Consider the following 24,912-nt stretch of genomic DNA (forward strand, 5'->3'; position numbering starts at 1 on the left):
TTTTGGGTAGAAACGGGGCTCACGAATATATATATACAGCCTGATAACATCCCAGCACGGTCCCCTACATCTCTCCCCCGAGGCCTTGCTGCTTTTTGCGAGGACTGAGGCGACTGGTGATGGGGGAGGTCATTGGACGCGTTTCCCACCCCTGCACCGCGACTGTGGCTCCTGCACTCCTCACGTAGGAAATGCGAGATCACATGACCGACTCAGGGGGGTTTTGCGTGCGCCGGGCTGGCTGCCTCCAGTTTTCACACCGGATATGGGCACTGGCGGGCAGTGCGAACCGGGCGGATGCTAGCAGCAAGCCATTCCGCAGGGATGAGATGGTGCAACTGCACACCAAGCGAGTCAGAGAGCCCGGGTTGGCACAGCGTGCCAATCTTAGGGGGTTGGGGTCCTGAACTCCGACGACGAGGTAGCCTCCCAGCGCCTTGCGTGCGCAGGAGTACCTCTGGACGCGAGCACAGGACTGCCGACGCCGTGAAGATGCTCGACGAAGCTGCCTGGAAAGATCCACGTTAAGGCAGCGAGAGAGTGTCAGTGCTCTGCCATCCTATCACCAAGCTGGAAGAAGAAACGTATGCTTTGCCCCTGCCTGAATTGTGTTACACGGAAGGCAAATTCGTCGTCCATCAGATGCCGAGGCGATTCTCCCCTTTTACGGGTCAATTCGACTTCAAAGTTTTTCTTCCAGGAGACACAAAACGGGCCATTTCTCCTTCGTCACTGGGAGTCGAGGTTGAGAAAGTTTTGGGGACGGAACCGTGCGCGGCACATGGGTCTGAACCTTGAAGCTGTGACGAACCTTTGCACGCCATAGGCCGGGCTCGATCTTTGCCAGCGGATGCGACCCGGCATTCCGAAAGGTGTCGACGCAAACTGATATGCCCCTGACTATCCGTATCACGAATTCACGACAATTCTCTTCAAAATTCCACATCGGGAGCGGGAGATTCGGGAACATTCCTAGCTTCGAGACACCCCGGAGGAATCAAGAGACAGGCGAAATCCGAAATCATGGTAAGATATCGAGGGTCTTGCCCACTTTCAACGACACATGGTCCCGTTGTGATCATCAATACCGCGATGTTGTCACAACGTCTGTTGTGCCTAGTACTTCACTTGATGTCATGCTCGCAATCAGATTTTAGCCGCGACCTGATCAATGGCGTCGGCGACTGCTTGACGACCCTCCAGTCTGATGACGGCATCGTTGTGGAAAGCACCACGAACCGTCTTCTTCTCGACCGGTAGCCCGAACTCCTCGCAGCGCCGGACCAGCCTCGCGCCGTGGTCCGCCGGCACTAGCTCATCCCTTCCAGCTTCCACTATGGTGACATGAGGCTTGTCCTGGCCCGAACTGACCCGATGATTCTTGGCAATCCCCGCGATGTTGGTCAAGCTATCCAGATGGTTGCGCAAGAACGGCCACAGGTGACGATACGGCACCCATTTCTGGGGGTACAGCTCACCCAACATGTCCCGTACGGACGTGAACGGCGTCTCCAGGATCAACGACCTTAGCCGCAACGTGGGCGGGAACCCTTCCCACGCTGCGAGGTTCGTGGCCACCCCAGAGCCGATGCTCTGACCCCAGATCACCAGCTCTAGTGGCTGCTGCCTGTGCCCGACGTTATCCTCGTGCATCTGCCCAATCCAGCGCAGAGCCGCTTGCGCATCCAGGTTGATGCCCTTCTCAGAGGGGCGGCCTCTCGACCTCCAGTAACCGCGGTAGCTCAGGCACACCATTGTATATCGCGCGGGCCGCTTGCTGCGCTGCAGCGTCCGCAGGACCCATGATAGGTCCGGCAGTCGTGGGGGAATGGACGATGCGTTTCCTAATCGCAATCGTGGTGAGCCTTTGATGCTTAATGCTAACTGCCCGCAGAGGACAGCAGGGGATGGGGCGGACCCTGAAAGTAGAGGACGTAGATGGACGGCACGGCGAGGGGCTCCGTGGGCGACGTGGTCTTCTCGTCGCCAGTGGATGTCACCGAGGCCACACATAGTGCCAGATCCGTCCCATCGGCGGCCTGGACCCTTTTCTCCTCCCAGCGCACGTCCCAGCACTGTTTCTCGTAGTCCTCGATCCGCTCGCGGCGCGCGGTGGGCGGCAGTCCTGGCATGTAAATGATCTTATTCTGGAAGACAACCATCATAAAACACTTCCACGTCCATAAGGCGAGCAGAAGACCGGTGAAGTACAGAGGGGGCAAGAGGAACGCATCATGCAATTGCCTCTTCTGGGTGGTGACGCCGAGGCGCGACAGCGGCGGCAGCGGCAGACTACCCGTCAGAGACGTGGCTCGCCACGGCGAGGTGACGAGAGGTGCGTGCGGACGACGAGTACGGCGCAGGAGATGCCCAATCGAGGAGGGGCGGATGGCATGCATCACAACCGTTTGCGAGACATGGAGGCGTGTCGCGGGCCGTGGTGTGGTGGTGGTTGTGTCGCCGGACCCTGAGAATGGAAGGATGGAAGATCGTTCTGAGTGCAGCGCGGCGGCAGAAAGTTGCGGCAGCAGTTCAATTGGGGCCGGGTAATTCGCAAATCAGGGTCCGTCGTGGACTGAGGGTCATGACATGGCGCGCATGTGTTCAAAGACGACTGGACTCTTCCAATGTGGTCGGCATGCAGCCCGTTCCGTCCAGAGACAATGGGCGAGACAATGCGGGCAGCAACGAAGGCGGCTCGAGGTATGAGGTCCGCAGGATTCCAGCCCGAAATGAGGCAGGTAGACAAGATGCTTTCGTCGACTGTACCGTCCTTTTTCTTCTTTTTTTCTTCTTTTTTTTCAAGATTTACAGGGGAACAGGAACACTTTATCCTGCCTGGTCAAGGGGATGGGAAACTGCCAAAGCCCGACATGATGACGAGTTGAGACAGCGCTGAACCACTGTGACGGCACCCACCGTCTTTCGTGACAGGGACCATTCGAGCGACAATGAGCTTCCATTGATTGCTCCCAGCAGCATGGAAGGTGGCTGCATCTCCATGTCCCTCTCTGATGGCCGGGTGACCTGCCCGACCCCGCAGTGCCCGCCGTCGCCTGAAGACGCTTCCATTCAAATGACAAACCGCTGATGATACCTACCTGCCTGCGAATAGGTAATAGGTAGTAAGGTACTGCTGGGCTCCCATTTCGCGGCGTGATTCTCGCAGGACGAGACCCATTGGGACGTCATACTCTAGCGCCAAACGTCCCTCGTGGATCTGGAACCATTCCGCCAACCAGCGATCCCCAAACCTTCCAGGTTGCCAGTGTTCTGGGCTGTCTCTTCGGAAGGTCCCTGGTGCTGGTGGCCTGTGACGCTGCGCCAGTCCCACCAGCCATCCCATCTCCGTCCAGTCACTTATCACCTCATAATCTGCGGGCAGTTTACAGTGCGTTCACTCAGTCACTCGCAGTTGTACCACCACATGCATGTGCTGTTCCCCTCTCTACGCCCGCGGGCATAATAAATAAATCAGACAGACCCAGGACCCGGCTGACAGTCAAACCGACGCCAGATCAAGATTTCCCATCCTTATCCCAGCATGCGACACGGAATCCTGATTCTGCACGTCCTGTCAACAACATAACCCCTCCATCTCGAACGACTTCCCGACCTCCATATTTCTTCAAACCCCCTTCTACCAACCGAACTCCCGTCTCCAACCCCCGCTTAAACCGCCGCGAACCCGCCGCGAACCCGCCGCTCACGCTGAGAAATCATCATCACCGCTAATCCTTCCTTACTTTTCCCCGCCATTTTCGAAAACCGATCAACTTCGAGACCCGCACAGGAGCGACGCTGAAAACCACACAACCACCAATTCTACAACCCATCCGCGACGAGACGAGCGCAATCTACACCATGCCCGGCTCCGTCGACCCCAAAACCCCCACCGAGCACTCGCCGAGGCATTCGCCGCGCATCGAGCTCCCGGAGGAGGAGGAGGGCTCCCCGCGTCACGATGGCCAGGCCAGCCCTGGTATGAGGAATAGCAAAGGATGGGATGGCAAGCTCAGGGTACAGCGGACCGCCGTCCTCGCGAACCCCGAGGTGCTCTCAGACCCGGAGTCTGACGACGAGAACGTGGTGCCGGGCGAGGAACTCCCCGCGGATGAAGGCAAGTTTGCTGATGCCCTCACTCCTCCATGTGGAGCCGCAAAAAAAGTCGTGCAGAATCGTTTGGAAGACTGACTCTTGGAACCCCCTTCAACAGACCTCCTTGACGGCGAAGATCTAGACACTGACGAGCTCATCGTCTCCCACGCCCGCGTCGCCTCCATCCCCGCCCTCCGCCTCGAGCGCTTCACAAAAGTAGTCCGCCTGTGCCTCCGCCAGAACAGCATCCAGGACATCGACGGCCTCTCCGCCCTCGCCCCGACGCTCGAGGACCTCGACTTCTACGACAACCTCATATCCCACATCCGCGGCCTCGAGGACCTCACCAGCCTCACCAGCCTCGACCTCAGCTTCAACAAGATCAAGCACATCAAGCGCGTCAACCACCTCACCAAGCTCAAGGAGCTCTTCCTCGTTGCCAACAAGGTCGGCACCATCGAGAACCTCGACGGCCTCGTCAACCTCACCAGCCTCGAGCTCGGCTCCAACCGCATCCGCGTCCTCCAGAACCTCGACTCCCTCAAGAACCTCGAGGAGCTCTGGGTCGCAAAGAACAAAATCACAGAGCTCACCGGCCTCGGCGGTCTGCCCAACCTCAGGCTCCTCAGCATCCAGTCCAACCGCATCCGCGACCTCTCGCCCCTCAAGGACGTGCCCAGCCTCGAGGAGCTGTACATCTCCCACAACGCCCTCACCTCCCTCGAGGGCATCGAGCAGAATGAGAAGCTGCGCGTGCTCGACATCTCCAACAACGCCGTCGCGAGCGTCAAGGGCCTCAAGCCGCTCAAGAACCTTGAGGAGTTCTGGGCCAGCTACAACCAGATTTCCGACTTTAACGAGGTCGAGAAGGAGCTGAAGGACAAGGAGCACCTGACGACCGTCTACTTCGAGGGCAACCCGTTGCAACTCAGGGGGCCGGCCGTGTACCGCAACAAAGTCCGTCTGGCGCTGCCCCAATTATCCCAGATCGACGCAAGTAAGTTTACAATCACAGGTTGAGCGGTTGAGACCAAGATTGCTAACCAATATTTGCAGCCTTTGTCCGATCATAGCGGCTTGGTTCACTCTGTAGCATGAATTTACGAGGCCGGCATGGCGTTACAACGGCGTTTGATGAGACCCTTGGGGCGGTCGGGCAGATGAACATATCGGGATCTTTCTTCTTCACTCGAGATACCTCTTTACCGAGCGCTCTCTCTTGACCATTATGGTTGCTGAGCATGGAAGGGAGCATTTTCAAGGACGGGCGGGCGGCTATTCTGACATTGGCGAAAACACGCTGCAGCATGCTGTACAAGCGGGAGCAACAGACTGTCTTGGTCACGGCTTTGGTTGTATTGTAACGGCAGATCACAGTCATGCCGAAGGGAGACGGCTATCTAGATACAATCGACGCACAGTGCGTGGTTCGACAAACACCCGATATGGTTCCCTTGCACACCGCCAGTTGTGGACTACTAACATGCCACTTTGATAGGCAGGTGCTGATGATATTGCAGGTACGTATTATTGTTTCGGATCGACAATGCATCATACGCAGACCACTTAACCGAAGATCCAGAGCTTCTCAGTGGGGAAGTACTACTAAGTGTTAGATTTTGCCTTGAACTGAAGAAACACTCGGGGAAGCTTACGTTTGCGGGCTGGTTGAAGCGAGTCTTGCGGTCCAGGCTGCTGATCTTGTCAATCTCGGACTGCTCGAGGTCGAAGCTGGTGCAGTCGAGGTTCTGGGCGAGGATCTCCTTGCGGCTGGTCTTGGGAATGACAGCAAGGCCACGCTGGGTGGCCCAGCGGAGGAGGACCTGAGAGTTGGTCTTGCCGTGCTTCTTGGCAATCTCAGAGACGGTGGGCTCCTCGAACAGAGGCACGAAGTCGGTGGCGTGCTCCATGTTGAACTCCTTGAAGGAGGCAGGGCCAAAGGAAGAGTAGGCGGTAACGGCGATACCTTCGTTGGCAGCCAGCTTAATGAGGTCGGGCTGGACGAGGTAGGGGTGGTGCTCGATCTGGAGGGTGGCAGGGGGGATCTTGGCGTAGCGGAGGAGGTCGTAGAGGAGCTGTCCCTGGAAGTTGGAGACACCGATGCTCTTGGAGAGGCCGCTGGCAACGAGGCTCTCCATGGCAGTCCAGGTCTCCTGGATGGAGGCCTTGGAGGGGCGGATCTCGGACTTGCCGTCGTAGTGCCAGCCGGGAGGGTATCTGACGGAGGGGTCGACGTACTCGAGGGCGACGGGGAAGTGGATGAGGTAGAGGTCGAAGTAGTCGATGCCCCAGTCGGCAAGCTGCTTGCGGACGATGGGCTCTACCCGGTCGCCATCGTGGAAGGTGTTCCAGAGCTTGGAGACGAGGAAGAGCTCCTCGCGCTTGACGATGCCCTCCTTGATGGCGCGGGCAACACCCTGGCCGCACTCGACTTCGTTGCCATAGTCTAGAGAAGAAGCGCCGTTAGGATCAAGATTGTGTACACACTTGGATTCGGATACGTGTGATGTAGGCCCGAAATTTGGTTCATGTGATTGATGTCGGGGAAGACGGGGGCGAGCCCCGAGTGTAAGTGAGTGATTACAGGGGAGGGGTATGAATTAGGCTGGGGTGCAGGGATGTTGCGGAGAGCTTTCCGGCGGAATTGCACTGGAATTGCACTGATGGGAAAATCGGCCTCTGCAGAAATGCGCACCGATCATTTTTGGTGGGGTGAAGGAGGGGTAACTCAGGCTTCCAGAAATCATAGAGGGGATCAAGCAGACCACCACCACCACCACGGGCCATTGACTGCGGGCGACGTGTTTTTTGACACGCTTTCTTGCCCTTAGGCCTTCTCCCGCGGCCGTACCATTTCTGGCTGCGTCGTCGTGGCGGAGATTGAACGACTGCTCCCCTCCCTGTGTCCTGGATCGCAACGAAGAGACTGGTGCTGTTTACTTACCACAGGCGCCGTCGAAGAGACGGTAACCGGCCTTGATAGCCTCGTAGACGGTGTCGGCGGCGATGGCGTTGTCGACCTTCCACAGACCGAAGCCCACCTGGGGCATCTCAAAGCCACTGTTAAGCTTGATGTTGGGGACAGCCATTGTGACGTTTGGTTGTCGTTCTGATTGGGAGAAAGGAAGATGGTGCCAGAAGGAGAATGGGGGTATCAAGAGGCACACGAAAAGACTTGGGAGAGAGGAGGGGAGAGAGATGGGCAGCACTTGGGATGGAGAGGAGGCAAAGCAAGTAGTATTTATAACAGGTACACACACATACGTCAGGTGCCTTGGGTCTGTGGTTGCCAGGCAGATTGACCAGACGGACACGAGGCAAGACTGGTCTGGCTCGGATTGTAGGTACGGCAGAGCATGGTAGCTATAGATACACCTCCCTCTGCTATCCCCTGCATCGACAACTCGTACCTTTCCCCAACCAGTCTCCAGATTCAAACAGCCTATGGTCCCGTCACCGTACAGCACTGGCGGCTCATTAAACGCATGAGAGGCTGGCGGCGGGGGTGGCCGCTGGAGAGAGGGCTCAGGCGGCTGCCAGACCCGGTCCGCGACGCGGCGATACTTTGGGGAAGCGATTGGCATGGATAAATATCAACAGGCAAAGATAATGCACCGGACCTTTAGCAGAGGCGGCCAGCTCGAAGTGGAGAGAGGCGGGAGATGACTGAGATGGGGTGGCCGCTGCACAACGCAACGCGCCCATTTGTGCGTTTAAATCAGCCTGAGCCCTTGAGGGGACCGTGAAGAAGACCCGAATTTGGGGTAAATTTGGAGTTCAAGCTTCCCGTCGCCTCGTCCTCGCTGGAACCCTGTGAAGTTTCGCGGGAAGCCAAGAGGAAGCAACGGTAACCCAAACTCGCATGGTTGTCATTCAACTCTGATGCTGGCGGCTTTGGTGGGCTGCCACTGGCTGTCCAACACCACCGTACTCTTGCCGCGAAGGGTCTTGTGCACCCCCTCCAAGCGCGATGCAGACCTGTCAGTTCAAAGTTGGCTTGTCAATCAAGGCCGTGGGAAACACCGCGTGGGGTAGCTAGCTGCTTTTGCACAGGGCTTTCCATGAGCCATTGGTGCTTGTATCATCTGTCGCGGAGTGTCCTTGATCGAAGTTGCCTCGCATTTTCCAACGGTATCCGCTCTGCTGGTCTGGCCTTCCAGAGGTGCTCTCTCTGTCAATCGCTGTTTCTCTCCAGGCCCCGCTGGAAAGGTGCTTTTGTGGAGAATGATTTCGCCGAGACCCGATTAAATGGCATTTAGCCTAAATACCACCCGGCGCGGCTAATTGGCTTCTAGAATTTCTCCATCACCAACGCTTCTCTGCAGAATTGTGCCCATTGAGACTCAACTGTCAATGTGCTTCCCAACTGTTGCTCGACTAACACGCGGCGCTAGTTTACGTCGTAGACCGTTGCAGACGATGAGACCCTTCTGTTCTGACCAACAGCCATGGATGCCAGATTTTGGGATCAAAATCACACGCTGAAGTCGGCCGGACTAGCGAAGCGCAGCGCCAACGCGGAATGTCGCACTTCCCATCGCCTCTACTCATGCATCGCGGCGCATTTGCCGGAGCGATTGGTATCCACGTGCGCGGGCGCGTGGGGTATCGACGGAGCTGGCCCCATTGGCATTTCATCTGGGTGGGCCTGGCTTCGTCGCGCCCTGACTACACACCCTACTTGTTTTCTTCAGTCTACTTGTTCTAACCAAAGAGACGCCAAGCGGCGATGACTGCAGTTCGACAAGTCAACAACTTTCAGTCAAATCTATCTTTGAAACTAAATCGCGATTTCTTTCGTATCGAACAAGAACGCTCCCCTTATGCAACTCGGACTTGAGTTGAGGTGTCATTGTCCAGCCTCCGCATTTGGAAAACAACTGGCCGGCAGCAAAGGATTCGAGGCAACTTGGAAGGAATGAAGACCACAATGGATGGTTCAAAGGCTTGCAATAACTGATCATTCCAAGTGGACAATGATATTGGGGTTTTGTGTCCTCGATCCATAAAGAATGTCTTCGACAAGAACAATAGCCTTTGTATACTCACTCTCAGAATGTCTCCTTTGTACGGCTTCCTTCGAGTTGAGTTGGCAGCTATACAACGTCGTATATATGTCATATTGTCCAGTCTCACATCAGAATGAATATCAAAATCCAACATCCACTCAATAGTACAATCAGCTCACACACCTTTTCTGTCTTACATTGACTCCATCGATAAATTTCATCGCACTCTCAGACAACCAACATGGCCAACTACCAAGGAAACCCAATGGCGGGCAACAATATGGCTGGCCCAGCACTCCAAGCCCCAGCACCGAATCCGAAAGAGATGAATAGGCAGATGATAATGCGAAGAACCCGGCTGGAAGCTGCACGAATCAGGGGAGACCTCATTGTAAAGGCGCAAGATGGCAGCACCATCGTAGCGCAGCCTTTGGGTCAGTTTAATCCAATGCACACAGTCAGGAGCCCGTACGCTGGAAGACAATACATGGACGACATCCACCAGGAGATAGCGCAACAACAGTACGGTCCCGACGGAAACCGAATGGCCAAGGGCTACGGCATCACCCTCAAGAGGATCTTGGCCGCTGGCGGCTTTGGCATCGCTGCTCTTGTCGAACACAGGGGCAACCGCAACGTGAGGACGGATTGTGTGATGAAGATTGAAAAGACCCGCCCTGCCGCCTCGTATGACTCGATCAAGCTGGAGCAGAAGGCTCTCAACGTAAGTCTACCCCAAACGACATCAGATATCCTTTGCTAACTCGTTGCTCTAGAAATTCAAGGGGGCCAAGCACATTGTCCAAATCCTTGACTTTACGAAAGAAATCAACGACAAGAGAGACGCCGAAAACGAGGGTAAGAGACCATACGTGCCCAGATCGAGTACAGAGGCTCGGGACAAAAATTGGGACATCAAAGTCCAGCGGGAACGCAGCTTCATCTTGATGGAGTATGCCAACGGAAAGAGTCTTCACACATGGCTGAACAAGTCTAGTCGATCTGGCAGACCTTGGCCTAATAAGGCTCTCTGGCTTTTGTTCAAGTGCCGTAAGTTGAGCCCCGGACTTTGACACATATTTCTGATATACTGACATGAACCACGCAGTCATCAAGGGGCTTATTGGAATTGGATATCCCCCAAAGGAGAACTATGGACGGGATCACCCTGACTGGGATCCCAACAATTCCGTTGAAGAGTCCATCCCCGACACCAAGAAGCCCCAGCAAACTGTTCATTTTGATCTGGACCCCAAGAACAGTAAGCGTGTCGTGGATTACTTTGTGAATAGTAATGCTAACTTTGTGTACAGTCCTAGTGAGCTTAGAGCCACACGGTCCTATGCCGCTCTTCAAGGTAATGTCACAACATGTCACAAACTGATTACAAGCTAACGCCAAATCCAGATCTCGGACTTTGGCTGTGCCAAGTTCTTTGACGAAGCTAATCAAAAGCCGAATGAATTCACGTAAGTTTTGCCTTCATTCAAAGTGCCAACCTTTGCTGACACGAGTTTTCTTTTCTCAGGGAGGAAATATTCTGGAGAGCTCGCTCGCTAGGAAAGCCGGGCTACCACACACCAGTGAGTAAACATATACAAACAACATTCGTGGCCATACTGACCTTTTTAGGAACAATTTCATAGGTCTTGGGACTCACTCCGGCCCTTCAACGACGGCGGATCCAACATGTTCCTCGAAGCCAATAAGCCATCAATTGCCGGCAACTACGGTATGCCCTCCAACATCTACCAGGTTGGAGTCATCGTGAGTATGAACCCCTGAGCATCTCCTTTTCGACTACGGCTAACTTGGTGATAAAGATGTGGTGTGCCATTACAGGGGCAAAATTCCAGGATCCCGTCGTCGGGTGGAAAGTCGGCGGAGAAGTGACGTACGGAAGCGCCCTCGGAGATCCAAGATTCAGTCACATCGACGGCAACCTCAGAAAGACCGTCTCGATGTGTCTGGTGGAAGACCCCGCGGCCCGGCCGACTCTGATCCACCTCGATGGCATTATTGATTTTCGACTCCAAAGTCAGAATGGCCTGGAGCCGGACGACCACGTCGCGAGATGGGCCACCCAGTTCTTCAGCAGCCCGCGCGTCCCCGGTGACGGCCCACCGCCGCAGCCGCAGCCGCCCCAGACGAAGAACGGGGAAGAGTATGACACCGACGACGACGACGAGGAGCCCGTTCGCACTGGCGACAAGAGAAAGCGGACGGGAAAGGATGGCAACCCCCAGCAGCGGGGTACCGTCTTGCGCCTGAAGACCGTCCACAACCCGGCCCCGGGAACGATCCAGCAAGGCGGTCAGCAGCAGCGGCAGCAGCAGCAGCAGCAGCAACCGCAACACCAGCAGATGACTATGAACCAGATTCATCCAGGCACGATGTATCCCATGCCTCAGAGACAAGAAGGATTCGACTTCACCCGCGATAGACAGCGGCCGCCGCCCCAGCAGATGATCATCGACGCCTTCCGCGACGTCGAGCTGTATGACGCAACACCCATCGAGAAGAAGGATCCTCCCCAGACCTTCAGCCGCATGCGCTATCCTCGGACTCGTGGGCTGGAGCCAGCACCACTGCTGCCAGTACTACAGCAAGAAGTGCCACTGCAGCAGCCGGAAGGTCAACAGCAGCTGGGAGGTCAACAGCAGCCGGCAGGTCAACAACCAGGAGGACAAGGACATCAGCGGGGCCCGAGTCTCAACCCGGCCGCAGCAGCTTTCCAGCCGAACGGGCAATTCGCGAACCCCCGCAACGGTTTGCCTATTCAGGGCCAGCCTCAGCAGCAATGGCAACCTCCTAACCCGAATCCTCCTCCGGTTTTCGTCCCCCCTCCCGGACTGCCTCTTCCCATCCCTGGGCTTCCTGTCCCCCCTCCAGGGCTGCCTCTTCCTCCACAGTGGCAGCCCTACGTGAACCCCTTCCCGGCTCCAATGCCGCAGCAGCAGCAGCCACAACGACCATGGCAGCCCATGAACCCGAACCAGAACTACAATCAGAATCAGAACCAGTTCCAGCCCCAACAACCTCAGCAACCTCAGCAACCTCAGCAACCCCAGTCACCGCATTGGAGACCCAACAACAGCAACACAGACGCCTTTGCTCCTCTGCCTTACCAGCAGCAGCAACGCGGCCGATACCTATCTCCCTGCCCTCCCGTACAAGCACCGCCGCAGCACTGGATGCCCGGCCAGAGAAAAGGGTTAGTACCGCCGATCCCCAAGACTGACAACGAACCAGGGCAGCAACAGCAGCCTCCCCAGGATGAGAAGAGCTATCGTCAGAAAATGACTGAGAAGTACAACTACGACCCGTACCCCGATGTTGCATCTGATGATTTGGAGATGCATCTTGGTCCGTTTGAAGACTTGGTAGTACCCTCCTCTGGTGCAGGGCGATAGGAGCTCCGGCAGGCCCGAGCTGTGTTTAATGAGTGGAAGATGTTGAACAGCTGATTCATAGGTTTCCAAGATACCATGAAGGAGTTTCTGGCTTAGATCTGGATGGTAGAGGGGTTTTGGGATAGAACGGACTACAAAACTACTAGGCCATGTGATAGAATTGTTACTCTACATTCAAACCAATTTTTGGACTTGAAGATATGTTCAAACGAAGGGTATCTTGAGATCTCGTGCTATGCTAATGCTATATCCGTCCCTACCGGCCCAGTCCTTGTCCAACTCCATATACACACAGTTAAGAAAGATCACACAACTTTTGTTCAAGCCCCCAATCCAAGGTTGGCGTACCGGCACTCGCACTGCCCCTCTCCGGCCGCCACACTGACCGCATTCCCATCAGAATCCTTGCACTCCGGGCCCCCGCCGCTCTTGATCTGCGTAATCTCAATCTGCCCGGGCCAGTTAGCCCATTTGCTCCCGTCCGACACGGCCGTCACGTTCCCGTCCGCCGCAGCCGACCCGGCCCCGACGCTGCTATTCTTCCGCGTCCACAGCGTCGCGCTGAACGCCGTGTCGGCGTACACGCACGTCGCGGCCTTGTGATCCGCCGCGATGGCCTCAGAGGGGACGACGCTCTTGGGCAGCGTAAAGTTGAAGACGAGGCGCTCGTTGTACGAGTTGCCGTCGAAGAGGGCCATGCTGAGGTTGGCGAACTGCGGGGAGAAGGGGTTCGCGGACGAGGAGATCTGGTAGGTGTACGAGTTCCTGGGGGTGATGGTCCAGTAGTACGTGGCGAGGGAGCCGTTCGCGGAGCCCGAGGTGAGGGACTGGTTGTACGTCTCGTAGGGGAAGCAGCGCCACGTCGCCGGGTTGGCGGTGCAGTTTGTGGCCACGTCTGCGAGGGCCGTGTTGAAGGCGAAGGAGCCTGCTGGGAAGATGTTTGGGACGGTTGTGTTTGTTGGCGTGGTTGTACTGAGGGGTGGGGAAAATGGGTTGTTAGCTTTTCTGGTGTAAGTCAGGGCAAGCAAGGGGGGAGGATTTACGTTTGTTTGCGCGAGGAGATGGTAAGCCCTGCGGCCAGGCCGACCACGAGGCCGATGATCATGATGAACAGGACGACCATGTACCATCTCCGCCTCCTCAGTTCCTTTGCCTTCAACACCTTTTCATCCCTGTTTTCTATCGGGCCCATGGGAGTGGTGATGGGGAGGAGCTGCGAGCGGCCCTTGTACGTGCTCCGGGGCGTCGAGGCGCCCGAGTTGGGCCCGCTGCCGCCCGCGATGCTGCTGCCGGCCGAGGAGCCGCCGGAGAGGAGGCTCCTCGTGCTGACGGTGCTCCGGGAGCTTTCGCGAGAGGAGCTGCGGGAGTAGGCGGGCGGCGGGACGGTCGGGTACGGGTAGGGGTGGAACGGGTGTGCGATCTTCTGAGGGCGGCCGTAAAGTTTCGGTTTTGTGCTGCGGGAGGGAGGCGGAGACGGGAGGGCTGCCTGGGATGGGTGCGTGACGGCCGGGAGGGAGTCGTCTTCTGCTATCACAGGCATGCGGCCTGCCAGCATCATTGCTGTGCGGACCGAGGGGGAGGGAGACTTGGGCATGGTTGTGCCTGGTGTTTCCGCCTTTGAGTGTCCGTTGTAATCAAGTGAGGTTGTACAACCGGGGTGTGATATCGGGGCTCTTTTTTGTTATATTGTGCCAAGTGGTGGTCGGGCAGGTGAGATTGCAATGTCGTCAGTCCTTATTATGCATGTATGTGGCTGTTGGAGTCGGTTAGGCCTGAAAGAGCCCGTGGCTCGATGAAGGCGCCGGAGAGATTTGAGCCGCAATAGATGGGGGATAGGATGTGGAATCCCAATCTCTCGAAGTGTAACGATCTGACTGTGTAAGAGAACGTTTGCGGCTCACTGGACCGTGGTTCTGGGATTTGCAAGGGGGGAGAGCGGGTTCTACGATGATCAAAGACACTGATCGACGATTGAAGGACCTGATATATCAAGGCAAGGGACAAAAGGGAATCGGGTTCTACGGGGTAAGTCTGGACGCCGCGCGTGTGTAGAGGCAGCAACGGATGATTTTCTGACTTTCCATTCAAGCAAGCGCTCGCGACTCAGCTTGGAGCCCCCGAGGGAAAGTAGGACAAAGGAAGAATGGCGTGTTGGATTTTGGGGCGAAGATCGACAACTTGAGTCCCGGGCCTGGTAAGAACAAAGAAACGAACGGGTGGGGAGGAGGAGGAGCAAAGAAAAGGCTTCGTTTCAGAGATCTCTTGGGGACTGATACTGGCAAGACTGGGGAGCCAGCTGCTGTCCGAACCATGTTGGCCGGCCGCAGTGAGAGCCGCATTAGGAATGCCGCCGAGGATCAAGCTATCTCTTCTAGAACTTTGAGGTATGGTGGGAAGCGGTTGGTGTGCTGTGCCGTGCCTGGAGGCTGAGCTCAAGGTGCAGGCAGGGCAGGGTAGGGACTCGGCGTCGTCGACGTTCGGCTGAGCCTGGCGCTTGCCAATTCTAGAATTCAAGACTTCCTCTTTGGCCAGGACATACGTGGGAGGTGCGTTGCCGCCACGGGAAGAGCTTCCTTCCGAGCAGGGGTCCAGCTGGCACTCTGCAGCGGGGAGGTCGAAGACAATTCCCCATTTGGCGGCTCCCAAGATATGTCGCTGTCATCTTGGACAGGGTTATCTGGAACCTGCCATCGCAGCACCCGGCACTACCACGAGGCTTGCAGGGAGTAATCGAGTCCTGCAGAGATATGCGAGGCCGGTTCTCTGTCAAGGTAACGGGCCAGCGGGCAAACCGTCAGAAACCTGGACGGCGAAGTGAACAAGGGAAAAGAGGCTCGACGTCGGAATGGTGCCCCACAAGTTGGCCCAGAAAATAGTCTGAGCGATAGTAACAGTCTAGTCAAAGCCCTCATTGGTTGATGGAGTTGATAGTCAGACATGGCTAACTACTTCCGGGAATGGATGACAGGGACGGACTAAGGAACGGCTGGATGGCGCGACGGCTTCGTGGATGGGACGGGACAGTGGGGGGCAATGAACCTCCGAAAGTCGTCCTCGGGAGTTGCATTGTGGTTCTGCGTCTGAAAACTGAGGGAAGACCGGCACGGGGGTCTCCGAAGTTGGAAAAGACTCAGGGGTGAGGGGCGGACGCAGTGGAAGTGATGATGTCGTGGGGGGAGGCCTTGGCGGTAATAGAAAGCCGGGCACCCGGTATAATGATCTGCTTGCCGGGCGAGGAAAGTGCGGCGGAGAGGATATTTATGTTCAAATGTGTATTGGTGCTTAAGCCACTGACATCGCGGGATCTATCAACAGATTTCTGGAGTGATTGCTCTCTTCTACAATGTGATGATGCTGATCATCCCTCCCATTCACACGCCAATTGTATCCTGTAGTTTTACAGCAGCAAAAATTTAACCAAAATTTCCACTTCACGCGTCACCTTCCTGGGCCACGTCCTTACCCTTACTCTTCATGCTGTCGCTCTCGCTCTCGGCATATGATGGGGGATCCAAGGCATCGCCGCCAGCAACCCAGACGCGCGACAGCTCCTCCTCAATCTCTTGACGCCTTGCTTTCCACGTCTCCACCTGCTCGAGGCGCTCGCGGAGATCTTGAAGCTCCTTCTCGACTTGCATCTTCTCCCTCTCCGTTCCGATCCTCTCAAATTCCCACTCATCACCACGCTCACCCATGCCGAGGATGAGGTTGTAAGTGTGGTACTTCTTGAGGGAGGCACGCGTAGAAATGGTAATGAGTGCTGTCTGTCGTTAACAACCACGGTCTTCGCGCTGGAAAGCTGTGACTTACTGATGCCCTTCTCCTTGCACATCTCGTAGAGGTATCCTTCAACATCCTGCGACACGGCGCTGGTGCCCTCATCAACGATGGCGTACTGAGGTTCATGGTAAAGCATGCGAGCAAAACCCATTCTCTGCTTCTCGCCACCACTTAGCACATCCTTCCACTCCTTGCGAGTATCCCAGCCGCCCTCGCGGTCAGGGAGGTATCCCAGGCGAGCTTCCTCCAGGATGCGCTTCAAGTCGTCCTCAGACTTTCGCTTCTCACGCATATCATGGTGGCCGTCAGGGTAGATGACTTGGTCACGGAGGGTACCGATGCTAAGATATGGCCTTTGTGGCAAGAACATGATGCCGTCTTGGCCAATATCCTTGGGCCGACTGACCAATCCGCGGTAGACGGGCCAAAGTCCGGCGAGAACACGGGCAATGGCCGTCTTGCCAACACCGTTGGAGCCGGAGATCTAATTGTGTTAGGGTTGAGCTGACCTTTGGCGGGGCTGTACTTACCAAAAGATGCTCTCCTCTTCTCACCACCATGGACAGCGACTCCATTAATTCCTCGCCGCCGTTGGGCCACAAGGCTGGGGCAACAACAGGGACACCCTCCAAACGAACACCGTCGAATCCCTTCTGAATCGTACCTTGAACGTCAGAAAGGGAGTACAGCTCGTTCTGTTGCCCGCGTAGGTAGTACGCATTGGCATGGACTCGGTGGAGGGTGGAGATGAGAGTGTATACTCTGCTGGTGTAGCCAGCAAGTTCTGAAAGGTCCTTGATGGAGTACATCATTCTTCCACCGGCATCGGCCAGTGAAAGCATAAGACGCTTGTTGGTGATGAACTCCTTCATACGGCCACGCTCTCTGCTGCCCTTGGCAGCTGTTTCAGCCAACTCTGCGGCACCACCAAGACCACCCCAGGCGGGCAAGAAAACTGGAAGTGATGACAGCAGGTAGCCATACGCACTCCAACTGTACTTGAGAATAAAGTCTTCGAGCATGTTGTAGCGGATCTTGAGCATGTAAATGCCCTCCATCCAGGTCTTGAGAGACTTGAACTCCTTGTTCAGGAACGTCTTCTCCATGTCAGCACCACCGTAGAAGGCAACCTCCTCGGCGTTGGCAATAAGGCGCGCATGGAGACTCCTGAAGTCTCCTTCTTTGCGACCCTCAACGGCTTTGAGCTTGCCAAAGGGAGGCGATAGACGACGCAGAATGCTTGCCGTCAAGAAATAGTTGCTCAGCAGACCCGTCAGGGCTAATGGTCCTAGGGACCGGAAGAGTTGATAGTTGAACACCATCAAATCGACAAACGGTTTGCCGAGCGACGAGTACAGGTTCGCCGCAGCGGCGCAGAAGAGCGTCAGATCTTGTGTGATGAACTGGTCCGCGCCCTGGCCAACACCACCATCCAAGTTGGACAGTTTGTAGTAGTTGAGACTGTCGTTCAAGTACAAATCGTGGATATACCGAGTAAGCCTGGTTCGGAAGGCGATGGACACCTTGGATTCGAGGAACTTGATCATCGCATTCGTGTAAGAGGCAAAACCGCCGAGACCGCACCACTGTAATTCCGATTAGCTACGAAGAAAAATGGTACTTTCGAAGCGCTTACCTTGGCCAGTCCCCAAAGGAACTTCTTGCCGTGTCCCGCGACAAGATCTCTAACGATCTCACCATCAAGGCGGGCGACAACAAGCGACAAGTATGTCCGGAGCATCAGGAACACACCATGACTCACGAGTAAACCGGCCTCTTTACTTGACCATCTCGGAATCATGATACTCATTAGACTCAGGAATTGGTGGAGGAAGGCCAGGTTCAAACCAGGCTTGGTCTGCGCCGACGGGACAGTACCATCGCCCAGGCCAGAGACACGCGGCGGGTTCAGGAACAACCTGCGATGCGCCTCAAAGGTCAAGGGCTTGGTGGTCTGGATGACAACTTTGGAGGTGCCGTCCTTGTAAGGAACGTATATCGTCCGAGAGCCGTCCTTGTTGTGCAGCCACGAATTCGTGCGGACGAGTTTACGGCCCTGCTCGCGCTCCTCACGCCGCCGCCTCCACCATCTCCTCCCGCCAGCGGCGCTGAGGACAATAGAGGCGGCAAGAGCAAGAACACCGAGCTGCCGGGTTGTGCGAGATGTGTTTTGAAGACGGGTGCGGATGAGAGTCGAGTACTTTTCGATAAAGGCGGCGATTGCCTCCTCTGCGGCCGACTGGCGAAGGGTCGATTGCTCGGCCATGGCGGCAGTGGATAGCGGCGGTACGGGATGGTTCGGTTGTTGTGAAGGGGATCGAGTCGCGCAGGCTCGCCGCGAATGGGAATTACGTTACGAATGCGCTGCCATCACAGGACAAAATCGACGGGACGGAGTGCGGGTCGAGTTGGTTTGCGGCCGTCGAGGTTGAAGCACGGCACGGGAGGAGGACACGATGCGACGCGATGCGATTGAGAGTGGTTTGTTGTTGTGTCCGTTTCGCCGGCGGAAATCTGCCAGCCTTGCAAAAAGAAGTGCGCCTTGCAAAGAGTCCGGCTAAGCACGTGGTCGCATTAGCAGCCTGAGTCGTTAAGGTGTTTGGAGATGGACACGGCGGACGTTGGTTTGGGGGGCTTTGCTGGCTCGTGATCCATTACGACATGTGAATGCCGGGGACAGTGGAGTTCCGAGGCAGTGGCAGAGCGTGGAGGTACCTCTTCAACACCCGAACCGGTGGATAACTTGGGGAAAGCTGGTGCTGGTGCTGGTGCTGGGCTGGGGGACCAGGCGGTCGCAGACGGTGCTGCCCGCTGCTGCGTTGCTGGGCGCTCTCCACTGCATCGTATGTGAGTGGCTGGTTTCGAGCGGGAATGACGCTAATCCGCCAGGATCCGGGGAGGCCTGAACGAATGACATCCGGCAAACGACGGATGGGCTTTCCAGATGACAACCCCAGAATCGGATGTGGGGAAGCCAGTCACAGACAGCTACGGACAATCACTCACGGGACGGTCACATGACGGAGCATGAGGCCAGGCATCTGAAGTGCTCTTCGACCTCTCGCGGGCCGGAAACGCTGCCGCTCATTGCGGATTGGATGTCGTAATAGTTGACGGCTGCGATTCCGTGTATTGTAGCTAAATCGCGGCATTTGGCGTTGTCGGAACTTTCACACCATCTGTGACGAGATATCCAGGCTTCCGCGGTGATGCTGGGTAGCAGTTTTCATGATCGCTGGATTTTGTTGGTTTCCCAGAGAAAATACAGGCCGACTGTGGCATTCGGGGTTATCCGTGACGCCTGAGAAGTTGGACATGGCGTTGATAGACGGGAGGGAAGGTTAAATGCTTGTCACTTTGACAGTGCAGGAGATGTCGGAATCATCTCAAGGTAACAACAATAACCAACAGTAAGGAAGTCTGAGAATCTCATCGATTTATCCTGCGGGCTTAGTCGGGGGAAGTGCAAGCCATCTTCTTCTTTCTAGGTTATAGCCCCTTGGCGAGACGGGACCAACAGTACCTTGAACCATTCTCGCCATTTGCAAAACCGTCCCTGTTCAAGATTCTGCGCCAGCAAGGTGCAGATGACGATGTCGACATCAGGCTGCTCGGGGAAAAGAATACTCGGAAGAGATGGCTGGGCGAGCTGGCTGGGCGAGCACCATTTCCCGGGATCTTTAGAACAATCCGGAAGACCGGCCTACACACTTGTGAACGAGGTTGTATGCAATGCTCCCGCAAATGAAACTGATAGTTAGATAGATGGCGGATGTCTGATCTCATGTCACAGCCAGTACGCGTTAAGCTAGGCACCGGGCACGATATCGAAGATGCCGCAGTCCACAGGTCAGGACATTCTTGACATTGGACAGCATGGCACGTGTCGATGCCAGACTTCGAATCTGGCTAGGCCTGGTTTTCACGAGGTTGGTTTTGAGCCGTGTCTGGCGAGAGGAACTTTTGAAACAGACGGAGAGCGGTGAAGCAGGTAGGTTGGACTAGCCGCCGCAAAACGTAGACGGCGCAGCGGTACTGTGATATCGCGGCAGGGCTACCATTTTGACTCGTTCATAGATCAAGAGCAGCATGGCATGCCAGAAATGGCTTGTTAGACTTGACATCACTCGTGCAATTCACCGCACCGATCTCTACGAACGAAGCACCAGGAAGTTGACAGATGGTGCCCCCGGAAGCTGCGGGGATTGCGGGAGGCTCATTTGACGGCCCCTCCGCCCGGCCCCGGGGACGAGGTCGGATAGGTATCGATGGACGGACGATGGGGGGTCTCGGGCCATCAGATGTGATACAGCGGCACGCAGGAACCACGACGTGCATTTGCATTGCTGAAAATGCTTACACAGCGTCTTTGGGAGGGCGTTCGGATACGTCCGCTCGTGAATTGTAGGGCAGACAATGATGGCAAGTCTGGACACAAATAGAACATGCAGGATTCTGGCTCCTCTCCACAAGGGGTGGGCTGCTCTCGACAGCCACCTACCATGTGTTCGTCGTCATTGATTTCTGTTGGCGTACTCACTCGGCGTGCGTGTGGCAGGAGAGAGACGCCGTTGAAAGAAGAAAGTGCTGTCCACGCGGGTACGTATTCTAGAAGGAGTTTCCGGGCGCCCAGTCATGTCTGGTCCCGGTCGTCGTTTTGTTTCCATCCGAGATGGAAGCTGGCCGGAAGAAACCCAAGCAAGCAACCAAGCAGCAAGGAAAAAGGATGGGATCCCCGCAAAAAAGCATTGCTCGCACGCACCGCGCCGGCACGGCAAGCATCCCCACCCACACACACACCACACCACCGAGAACCACTGACCTTGCAGAGCAGCACACGCAGGAACCTCCGCCACCATGAGCCTCTTTTTCCTGTTTCCTTCTGGAGGACTACGGATGCTCTCACCGCAGCCCTGGAAAAGCCCGACATTTAACCTCGAACCTCTGACGCAGCGCTGGGGATTGGTCTGTCATCCAATGTCTCTGTATGCGGTACGCGCGGCGCGGGATACGCAGCCGGGAACGCCCTCAGTCGAGGTGCGTACGGATATCTTTCGAGTACGTACGTCAAAGCAGGCGCCCTGTGTGCCTGCGATCTAGACCGCTGGCGATGGACGACGGGGGTGCAGAGCTTGTGAGCACGGAGAAGTTAAGGAGCAAGAGAGAGCCTCGAGCTTCGAGACCTTCGCTTCGAGCTTGATTTGGAGCCATCTCTCACACAGTGGACCCAGCCCCGAGCACAGCAACGAAGGCGGCGCACAGGCAGGCGAGCAATGGTCGTGATCTCTGGCAGGTCGCAGCGGGAGCGGAAATCGGAATCGGGTGAAGCTCCCCCTGGACCGTGGACGGCGGTATTGCCGCTTTTGCGGCTCATCCACTCCTGTTGCCCCCGTCGTCCCCCAGTCACAGTGATGACTTGAACCCCTTGGCGCACCAAAGTGCGGTGCCTGAGTGGGCGGCAGACAGTGGGCACCCCTTGCCTTCTGTTTCCTTTCTCTCGCTCTGGGAAACCCCCCTTCGTGATGCAGTGGAAGGGGGACAAGATTCTGGATTGAGTGTTGCATCAGGTGCTGCCCAACCAGTGCGTGTGAGATCAGTCACTCAATCCGGCGGTAACATGGCCAATCAGGAAGGAGGGCCCAAGGGGTCTGGATCCCCACCGGCTGCGAGAGCTTCCCGTTCGTCTGTGGTTGGCTGCGGTCTCTTCTTCTCTTTCCCCCTCGGATTTGGAGAATTGCGAAGCAGCATGGGCATCACATCTTTCTTGCTCTGCTGGGGGGGCTTTTGCTACTACTCGAGCTGCAGATGGCTTACTCGTGAACGATGCATTTTCCTGATGGCCCTGCCAGCTCCTCCCCCTTGCGCGTGCTCGTGTTATCTGCACCTGTGTTTCTGGTGTAATTGAGCTACCTGCAAGTCCACGAGAGTGAAGTGTCGTACCCGCGTGGATGGTGGTGGTTCCTCCAGGCTCCTTGGCCCTGGCTCACCCCTCCCCTAGCTAGCACGTTTTTAGTGGCGACGACTCGGGCGGGTAATAGACGAGTGGATGGAATCACTGGCCCAGAATCAGGGCGAGTAGTCTGAGAGGTTGAGAGGGTACTCGGAGATGTGCAGCTAGCTGCATGTACTCCTGGGCGGATGCCCGCTGCCAGAGCTTAGTGCATGAGGATATTGCCAGTTGGAGTTTGCCTCATCCATGTCCGCTGCCTTGGTTTGTCTCGTACCAGATCGTGGTGAGATACCTGTGGTTATGGTGCGCGCGTAAGAGCAGCCGGAGGTATCCTGGGCTGCCTCACCCTATGTTCTGTCTGGTTCTGGTTCCTTGGGTTGATTAGTCAAAACAGCTAGCTTTACCTCGCGCGCCAGCAAAAACCATTGAAGCTTCAACTTGAGTGCTCATGCAACCCCAATCACACCTCTGTTGCGCCTGCTACTGGCCCGTCGTCGTCACAACGGGGAGTAGAAGACAAATAGCGAGACGGTGGAAAAGTACAGCGACTTCGAGGTCCCTGGGGCAGAAAGACACACAGAGAGAGAGGCTAGGCTAGCGGATGGTGTCGCGGCGGCCGGGACGAGAGTTGGGACTGGACGGGGGACCCGGCGCGCATTGAGAGAAGGCGCCCGGCTGACCTTACCCTGTCTGGCCCGGCGTTAGACCAGACGCTCGCAAGCAGAGACGGCGGCGGCAGCATCCACTCGCACTTGCGAGCCTTACTATCCAGGGCTAATTACGGGCGGCCCTTGGCGGCGCAAAGTCGCAGCGCGTGCCGGGCTTGTTGCTTACACGGTACACCACCTCGGGCACTCTGGGGTGGGATCATGGCCCTCTCGTCGTCGTTGTCGTCGTTAGACAGGTCTCGTCAGAATGTCTCTGGCTACGACGGGTGGACCGTGTCGAGGAGGTACGGTTGAAGGTCTGAGAGTGTGGGTTTGTTGTTTTCTCTTGTTTGGAAATGCTCAGAAGGGCGTAATTTTATGGGGCGCCGATTTCTTTCTGGATGAAGAATCAGGACAATGTGAGTGCATGGCGCACCTTACTCGTCGTGGTCGAGGTTGAAATAACACGGAACTGGGATGCCGAGTTGGCTCTTTGACAAAGGGTCCGCATTCCCATTTCTGACAGAGCCGCCTGGGCATCTGTGCCATATGTACAGATACTGTACCAAAGGTAAATGGATGCCAAACTGATTCCAAGGCTCAGGCTCTCAGCGGATGGAAATCACCGACGTTTGTGATGCTATGCAGTAGAGGGCAAAAGATGATCGGTGCCAGTCAGTGCCAGTGCAAGGCATGTCCCCGTCAATGGCCAATTTCAGGCTCTAGCTCCTGAGCCGCGAGCGAGCGAGGAGCGAGTGGTGTGTGATGGGCCGGGATGGAACCTCTCTTGTGTTCCCACCATGGAGATTTCTGTAAGATGAGCTTGGCGGCGAGCCATGAGAAATGGGAGATGAGACACGGCGTCTGATGCGGCCAGATAGTCGTCTGGTCTCTGGCACAGTGTGCAGCTGTCAGGTGGTCAGTGCATCCGTGGGTGGGTCCCCACGGCCATGGCGACGGCGCACTGGTGCAGACGTCACTGTTTCCGCTGTCTTGGGTGTGGAAATTGCATTAACTGCATAGGCCGTGCACAAGGCAGGCCGTGTGTTTTGGAGAGAAACACAGTGATCCCGCCTGCTCCCCTATCGTGCCCCATCTGCCAGCCCGGCTTCTGCTTAACCAGGACGGGACGGGCTAATCTCACCGGGAAATCCACCCACACCCTCCAGCGTCGCTCCCAGTCCCAGTCCATCTCGTCGTCGTCCAGCACGACCTCTGGGGACCCAGATGGGAAGTGACAAGGGGCCTGCACCCCCAGCTTTTTTTTTTTTTTTTTTTTTTTTTTTTTTCCTCTCTCTCTCTCTGGTGTTTTTTGCGCCTGTTGCATTTGTAGATTTCGTAGACACGGTCCCGTTCCTGGTCAAAGTACCCCATCCAGCGTTGCTTTCAAAGGCAAATCATCTCGCTTGTGCTCTGGTTTTCAGCCTCTGGTCTCTGATACGCCCACCAGACCGTCTGTCTGTCTGTCTCTGTCTCTCTCTGCACTTTCTCTCTCCTCGCTCGCTCGCGCGCTCTTTCTCCCACTCTCACTTCTTTTGCCCTTCCAATCCCTGGACCTTGGACCTGTCTTCCTCCTGCACCTGCAGCGCTTGCCGTGCCTCTGCTTCTGCTTCTGCTTCTGCTTTCCCGTCTCGCCTCACACCCCCCTTCCTACCTCACCCTCACCCCCCGGGGAAACCCATTGTCTTGCCCTCCATTTTGCCTTGGTCTTAATGCTGCTGCAGCTTCTACTTTAGCACCTGCACCAGAAAGCGTGGCCTGGACTACCTGAAATTGGAACTGGGACTGGAACTGGACTCGATCTGACTGACGACTTCTTCCTCCGTTGCGCGCTGCTTTGCTCAGCTTGCCTACCTACTTTCCTGCCTGCCTTATTACCTTGCCTTGCCTTGTCTTGCTTCACGTCCATTGGACCACACCACCACCCACACCCCCCAAAAGCCCATCATCCATTCTAATCTCTTTTGGCACCGCTGCCGCCCATTCTTCCTCCACTCCCCGTCTTTCACTCTCAA

At 56.2% G+C, this 24,912-nt stretch overlaps 6 protein-coding genes across 6 annotated transcripts; 2 read left to right on the forward strand and 4 right to left on the reverse strand.

Annotated features, from left to right (window-relative positions):
* Window positions 1–1,146: 1,146 nt before the first annotated feature.
* COL26b_002674 (uncharacterized protein) lies at window positions 1,147–2,162 on the reverse strand (the record flags this gene model as incomplete). Its single annotated transcript, XM_053175587.1, has 2 exons — window positions 1,147–1,844; window positions 1,886–2,162. The coding sequence occupies 2 exons, from the start codon at window positions 2,160–2,162 to the stop codon at window positions 1,147–1,149; spliced, it is 975 nt and encodes a 324-aa protein (XP_053040591.1).
* A 1,702-nt stretch (window positions 2,163–3,864) lies between these two features.
* COL26b_002675 (uncharacterized protein) lies at window positions 3,865–5,171 on the forward strand (the record flags this gene model as incomplete). Its single annotated transcript, XM_053175588.1, has 3 exons — window positions 3,865–4,150; window positions 4,217–5,095; window positions 5,155–5,171. 3 exons carry the CDS (start codon window positions 3,865–3,867, stop codon window positions 5,169–5,171), a joined length of 1,182 nt encoding a protein of 393 aa, XP_053040592.1.
* Window positions 5,172–5,664: 493 nt separating this feature from the next.
* On the reverse strand, window positions 5,665–7,187 carry XYR1 (xylanase regulator 1; the record flags this gene model as incomplete). The annotated part of the gene is made up of 3 exons (XM_053175589.1): window positions 5,665–5,700; window positions 5,754–6,544; window positions 7,043–7,187. The coding sequence occupies 3 exons, from the start codon at window positions 7,185–7,187 to the stop codon at window positions 5,665–5,667; spliced, it is 972 nt and encodes a 323-aa protein (XP_053040593.1).
* Window positions 7,188–9,348: 2,161 nt separating this feature from the next.
* Window positions 9,349–12,520, forward strand: COL26b_002677 (uncharacterized protein; the record flags this gene model as incomplete). The annotated part of the gene is made up of 7 exons (XM_053175590.1): window positions 9,349–9,831; window positions 9,884–10,157; window positions 10,216–10,368; window positions 10,421–10,464; window positions 10,515–10,576; window positions 10,754–10,874; window positions 10,964–12,520. 7 exons carry the CDS (start codon window positions 9,349–9,351, stop codon window positions 12,518–12,520), a joined length of 2,694 nt encoding a protein of 897 aa, XP_053040594.1.
* Window positions 12,521–12,840: 320 nt separating this feature from the next.
* On the reverse strand, window positions 12,841–14,114 carry COL26b_002678 (uncharacterized protein; the record flags this gene model as incomplete). The annotated part of the gene is made up of 2 exons (XM_053175591.1): window positions 12,841–13,492; window positions 13,564–14,114. The coding sequence occupies 2 exons, from the start codon at window positions 14,112–14,114 to the stop codon at window positions 12,841–12,843; spliced, it is 1,203 nt and encodes a 400-aa protein (XP_053040595.1).
* Window positions 14,115–15,951: 1,837 nt separating this feature from the next.
* On the reverse strand, window positions 15,952–18,566 carry COL26b_002679 (uncharacterized protein; the record flags this gene model as incomplete). The annotated part of the gene is made up of 4 exons (XM_053175592.1): window positions 15,952–16,280; window positions 16,331–16,784; window positions 16,831–17,886; window positions 17,937–18,566. 4 exons carry the CDS (start codon window positions 18,564–18,566, stop codon window positions 15,952–15,954), a joined length of 2,469 nt encoding a protein of 822 aa, XP_053040596.1.
* Between the last annotated feature and the right edge of the window lie 6,346 nt (window positions 18,567–24,912).

The sequence above is a fragment of the Colletotrichum chrysophilum genome, assembly GCF_026319265.1.
Source record: "Colletotrichum chrysophilum strain AFK26 chromosome Unknown scaffold_13, whole genome shotgun sequence".
Classification (NCBI taxonomy): domain Eukaryota; kingdom Fungi; phylum Ascomycota; class Sordariomycetes; order Glomerellales; family Glomerellaceae; genus Colletotrichum; species Colletotrichum chrysophilum.